The sequence below is a fragment of the Salvelinus alpinus genome, chromosome 6, assembly GCF_045679555.1.
Source record: "Salvelinus alpinus chromosome 6, SLU_Salpinus.1, whole genome shotgun sequence".
Lineage (NCBI taxonomy): Eukaryota > Metazoa > Chordata > Actinopteri > Salmoniformes > Salmonidae > Salvelinus > Salvelinus alpinus.
The window spans coordinates 90,105,842-90,112,269 of NC_092091.1; the positions used below are offsets into that span (position 1 = coordinate 90,105,842).

General features: G+C 52.4%; 1 protein-coding gene across 1 annotated transcript in view; it reads left to right on the plus strand.

Moving 5' to 3' along the window:
• Positions 1-1,787: 1,787 nt before the first annotated feature.
• LOC139579559 (protein Dok-7-like) overlaps positions 1,788-6,428 on the plus strand; it is a 58,443-nt gene continuing 53,802 nt past the window's right edge. The window contains exons 1-3 of the mRNA XM_071408307.1: positions 1,788-1,862; positions 1,976-2,021; positions 6,129-6,359. Coding sequence (XP_071264408.1) covers positions 1,809-1,862; positions 1,976-2,021; positions 6,129-6,359 — 331 coding nt within the window. The 5' untranslated portion in view covers positions 1,788-1,808. The remainder of the gene's footprint in view (positions 1,863-1,975; positions 2,022-6,128; positions 6,360-6,428) is intronic.

Sequence of the window (6,428 nt, forward strand, 5' to 3'; positions counted from 1 at the left end):
GAAAAATGGCACTAATTGTCCCGGGGGGGGGGGGGGGGGGGGACGCTGCATCATCCTGGGAGAAGGCACGTTACTGTCCCGGGGGGGGGGGGGGGGGACTGATCGGCCAAAGGGGGGCGCTATAGAAATCAACTGAAATTCCAAACATTGAACAAGCATTGCTGCTGTCCTGTTTGAGATTGAAAAATGGCACTAATTGTCCCGGGGGGGGGGGGGGGGGGGGGACGCTGCATCATCCTGGGAGAAGGCACGTTACTGTCCCGGGGGGGGGGGGGGGGGGTACTGATCGGCCAAAGGGGGGCGCTATAGAAATCAACTGAAATTCCAAACATTGAACAAGCATTGCTGCCCCCCTTTGTGAGATTGAAAAATGTCACTAATTGTCCCGGGGGGGGGGGGGGGACGCTGCATCATCCTGGGAGAAGGCACGTTACTGTCCCGGGGGAGGGACTGATCGGCCAAAGGGGGGCGCTATAGAAATCAACTGAAATTCCAAACATTGAACAAGCATTGCTGCTGTCCTGTTTGAGATTGAAAAATGGCACTAATTGTCCCGGGGGGGGGGGGGGGGGGGACGCTGCATCATCCTGGGAGAAGGCACGTTACTGTCCCGGGGGGGGGGGGGGGGGGGACTGATCGGCCAAAGGGGGGCGCTATAGAAATCAACTGAAATTCCAAACATTGAACAAGCATTGCTGCTGTCCTGTTTGAGATTGAAAAATGGCACTAATTGTCCCGGGGGGGGGGGGGGGGGGGGGGACGCTGCATCATCCTGGGAGAAGGCACGTTACTGTCCCGGGGGGGGGGGGGGGTACTGATCGGCCAAAGGGGGGCGCTATAGAAATCAACTGAAATTCCAAACATTGAACAAGCATTGCTGCTGTCCTGTTTGAGATTGAAAAATGGCACTAATTGTCCCGGGGGGGGGGGGGGGGGGGACGCTGCATCATCCTGGGAGAAGGCACGTTACTGTTATCTTGTTTGGATTTACATTTGGTTGAGTTGTCAATTAACGTGAATTCAACAAAAACTGTCACCATGTAAATTGGATGAAAAAAAGACAACCTTCCCTCATGTTGACGACTTTTTCTTCATCCAATCAGTTTTCCACATCTTCACATCGATGTTATGGGTTGAAACGATGTTAAAACAATGTTGATTGAACCAGTTTTTAGCCCAGTGGGATTAAGAAGGCGTTATTGACAAAAAGACAGTAGGCTATATCAGTATATATCCCTGTTTAGCTGTAGTATCAGAATGAATAGAACAGGCATCTCTATGGTCTAAGGCAGGGGCGGACTGGCATTTCTGGCAAATGCCAGATGGGCTGGTCTATATGTAGCCCAGTGGGCCTGTCCAACTTTTTTTTTTCATTTTTTTTCTCACAAAATTATAATTATTTGGCAAAAAATGGGTGTGTTATAAATTCCAAGGCTGATATCTGGTCCCAGTCCACCCCTGGTCTATAAAAGTATGATAACCCTATGAGCTAAGTGAAAGCTATGTTTGCTATGTCACTTTCATTTAATTGGCGACATTGTAAACAATCACCCTTGACACTAGCTAACAACTGCGCAAACTATCGGCTGGCCCCTCGGTGGGTGGCTGGCCCCTTTCCCCGCGTGAGTGGCGTGTTTTCTGGAGGGGTAGAGCGGTGTGTGTGAGGGCCGCCGGTGGGGGGGAGGGGGGGGGGGGGGGGGCAGTTAAAAAGTTATTTTGAAAGTGACCCCAACTGTCAGGAATTGGACCGGGCAGCGGGTGCACACACACACACACACATAGTCAGCTGTTCTGAACTATGTCAGAAGATGACGGATACAGTTGTAGTGGAAGGACAAGTTAAATTCAGAGATGGCAAAAAGGTTCTTATCACATTTATATCACAACTTCAAAAACGTTTCCCGGGAAGTGAAACGTTAATACAATAACGTGTGGATTTGACTGTGTCATGTATTTGCTGTAACTTGCTTTGCAGTGGAAGAGTCGTTGGGTCGCGTTGCGGAAGCCGTCCCCAGTCGCAGGTAGGTCTACGAACCAACCAACTAATACTACTGTTTAAACGTCTCCAACATTCTATCTGTTGTTTACAACGTTTAAAAATAATGTAGCAGTCTTTTTAAAATGTTTATACTGTAATCTTTCACCAATCAGATTTTCAGGAATTAAAAGTAAGCGCGACTTGTCGATGTGACAGTTGGCGACGCGCCAACCGGAGCGCATAGTGCAAATATCACATAACCACGGTTACACGTGTGGGGGGGATCGCGCTACACTTAACACTTGGATTTAAAAAGTTATACCCTTATGTTTGTCTTTAACACAAACGCCTTGAGAAGACTGGGCTAGTTGGTTTAACATAAACCGTTTTAGCATTTATTTCAATGCTTAGACTATTTACAGGACTTAGTTGTGTCCAAGCAACAAAGTCAGGCTAGTTTAGCTACCTATGCTACGTATTTAAAGCCTAAGGCTTACATAAGAAGTATACCATATCATTCTGACTAATTGCTTTCACTGGTGTGTGTGTGTGTGTGTGTGTGTGTGTGTGTGTGTGTGTGTGTGTGTGTGTGTGTGTGTGTGTGTGTGTGTGTGTGTGTGTGTGTGTGTGTGTGTGTGTGTGTGTGTGTGTGTGTGTGTGCGTGCGTGCGTGCGTGTGTGTGGCTCTGAAGTGATCAGATGAGAATAAAGAAACAGACTGACACACTTGAAGAGACAGAGCTGTGTTTGTAATGTTCCTTTCTTCAGACTTAGCTTTGTCTCTCAGTGGAACTAAGGTATATCGTGTCGAGTAAATATTTTGTATGAGCCGTCAACATGTTCTAGAACAACATGTGCCTTGTGTTCTGGAATACATAGACGGTGATTCTAATTCTAAGAGTGATTCCCACTAGACCCTGTGTTCCTCTGCCTTTGAGGACACCGATTGGCTGCCAGTGGGGCTGTTTATTGGACATTTCCTTCCTTGATGGGGCTGTGGCGTCTAATTGGTCTGTTATGTTCCCTCCCTCTCTGTCACGGTGGTGTCTAATTGGTCTGTTATGTCCCTCGGACAGCCCTCCCTCTCTGTCACGGTGGTGTCTAATTGGTCTGTCATGTCCCTCGGACAGCCCTCCCTCTCTGTCACGGTGGCGTCTAATTGGTCTGTTATGTCCCTCGGACAGCCCTCCCTCTCTGTCACGGTGGTGTCTAATTGGTCTGTCATGTCCCTCGGACAGCCCTCCCTCTCTGTCACGGTGGCGTCTAATTGGTCTGTTATGTCCCTCGGACAGCCCTCCCTCTCTGTCACGGTGGCGTCTAATTGGTCTGTTATGTCCCCTCCCTCTCTGTCACGGTGGCGTCTAATTGGTCTGTTATGTCCCTCGGACAGCCCTCCCTCTCTGTCACGGTGGCGTCTAATTGGTCTGTTATGCTCCTCGGACAGCCCTCCCTCTCTGTCACGGTGGTGTCTAATTGGTCTGTTATGTCCCTCGGACAGCCCTCCCTCTCTGTCACGGTGGCGTCTAATTGGTCTGTTATGCTCCTCGGACAGCCCTCCCTCTCTGTCACGGTGGTGTCTAATTGGTCTGTTATGTCCCTCGGACAGCCCTCCCTCTCTGTCACGGTGGCGTCTAATTGGTCTGTTATGTCCCCTCCCTCTCTGTCACTGTGGCATCTAATTGGTCTGTTATGTCCCTCGGACAGCCCTCCCTCTCTGTCACGGTGGTGTCTAATTGGTCTGTCATGTCCCTCGGACAGCCCTCCCTCTCTGTCACGGTGGTGTCTAATTGGTCTGTCATGTCCCTCGGACAGCCCTCCCTCTCTGTCACTGTGGCGTCTAATTGGTCTGTTATGTCCCTCGGACAGCCCTCCCTCTCTGTCACGGTGGTGTCTAATTGGTCTGTTATGTCCCTCGGACAGCCCTCCCTCTCTGTCACGGTGGTGTCTAATTGGTCTGTCATGTCCCTCGGACAGCCCTCCCTCTCTGTCACGGTGGTGTCTAATTGGTCTGTTATGTCCCTCGGACAGCCCTCCCTCTCTGTCACGGTGGTGTCTAATTGGTCTGTCATGTCCCTCGGACAGCCCTCCCTCTCTGTCACGGTGGCGTCTAATTGGTCTATTATGTCCCTCGGACAGCCCTCCCTCTCTGTCACGGTGGCGTCTAATTGATCTGTTATGTCCCCTCCCTCTCTGTCACGGTGGCGTCTAATTGGTCTGTTATGTCCCTCGGACAGCCCTCCCTCTCTGTCACGGTGGCGTCTAATTGGTCTGTTATGCTCCTCGGACAGCCCTCCCTCTCTGTCACGGTGGTGTCTAATTGGTCTGTTATGTCCCTCGGACAGCCCTCCCTCTCTGTCACTGTGGCATCTAATTGGTCTGTTATGCTCCTCGGACAGCCCTCCCTCTCTGTCACTGTGGCGTCTAATTGGTCTGTTATGTCCCTCGGACAGCCCTCCCTCTCTGTCACGGTGGCATCTAATTGGTCTGTTATGCTCCTCGGACAGCCCTCCCTCTCTGTCACGGTGGTGTCTAATTGGTCTGTTATGTCCCTCGGACAGCCCTCCCTCTCTGTCACTGTGGCGTCTAATTGGTCTGTTATGCTCCTCGGACGGCCCTCCCTCTCTGTCACGGTGGTGTCTAATTGGTCTGTTATGTCCCTCGGACAGCCCTCCCTCTCTGTCACTGTGGTGTCTAATTGGTCTGTTATGTCCCTCGGACAGCCCTCCCTCTCTGTCACTGTGGCATCTAATTGGTCTGTTATGTCCCTCGGACAGCCCTCCCTCTCTGTCACTGTGGTGTCTAATTGGTCTGTTATGTCCCTCGGACAGCCCTCCCTCTCTGTCACGGTGGTGTCTAATTGGTCTGTTATGCTCCTCGGACAGCCCTCCCTCTCTGTCACGGTGGTGTCTAATTGGTCTGTTATGTCCCTCGGACAGCCCTCCCTCTCTGTCACGGTGGCGTCTAATTGGTCTGTTATGTCCCTCGGACAGCCCTCCCTCTCTGTCACGCTGGCGTCTAATTGGTCTGTTATGTCCCTCGGACGGCCCTCCCTCTCTGTCACGGTGGTGTCTAATTGGTCTGTTATGTCCCTCGGACAGCCCTCCCTCTCTGTCACTGTGGCATCTAATTGGTCTGTTATGTCCCTCGGACAGCCCTCCCTCTCTGTCACTGTGGCATCTAATTGGTCTGTTATGTCCCCTCCCTCTCTGTCACTGTGGCGTCTAATTGGTCTGTTATGTCCCTCGGACAGCCCTCCCTCTCTGTCACTGTGGCATCTAATTGGTCTGTCATGTCCCTCGGACAGCCCTCCCTCTCTGTCACGGTGGCGTCTAATTGGTCTGTCATGTCCCTCGGACAGCCCTCCCTCTCTGTCACGGTGGCGTCTAATAGCCCACAAAGATCTCCGCCACGGCACAACCCAAGGGGGGGGGGCCCTCCCATCTATCTCCCCTCCAATCTATCTCTGAACACCATCCAGTCCCATCCTTCAGCTCCCCTCAACCCTCCCATCTATCTCCCCTCCAATCTATCTCTGAACACCATCCAGTCCCATCCTTCAGCTCCCCTCAACCCTCCCATCTATCTCCCCTCCAATCTATCTCTGAACACCATCCAGTCCCATCCTTCAGCTCCCCTCAACCCCTCCAATCTATCTCTGAACACCGTCCAGTCCCATCCTTCAGCTCCCCTCAACCCCTCCAATCTATCTCTGAACACCGTCCAGTCCCATCCTTCAGCTCCCCTCAACCCTCCCATCTATCTCTGAACACCATCCGGTCCCATCCTTCAGCTCCCCTCAACCCCTCCCATCTATCTCTGAACACCGTCCAGTCCCATCCTTCAGCTCCCCTCAACCCTCCCATCTATCTCCTAACACCATCCAGTCCCATCCTTCAGCTCCCCTCAACCCTCCCATCTATCTCTGAACACCATCCGGTCCCGTCCTTCAGCTCCCCTCAACCCTCCCATCTATCTCTGAACACCATCCGGTCCCGTCCTTCAGCTCCCCTCAACCCCTCCCATCTATCTCTGAACACCATCCGGTCCCATCCTTCAGCTCCCCTCAACCCCTCCCATCTATCTCTAAAAGGGATTCTATGTTTGTGTGCCCAGGTCAAAATGATTTCACCCATCTCTCCCTCTCTACCCAGACTGCCTCTCTCTCCTGGTCTACCGGGATAAGTCCGATAAGGTCAGGGGTCGTCGTGAGCGGCTGCAGATGACCTTGGAGGGGATCTGTGGAGTGGAGCCGGGGTTGGGGTACGACGGGGTGGCGTACACCCTCACCGTCCTCTGTCTGGGACACACAGTGGGACTGGGCTTCGACAGCAGAGAGGGGCTGACGGCATGGGACGCTAGGCTGAGATACAGCCTGGGAGAAGGTAGGGGGGGGGGGGGGGGGCAGGTGTGTGTGTGTGTGTGTGTGTGTGTGTGTGTGTGTGTGTGTGTGC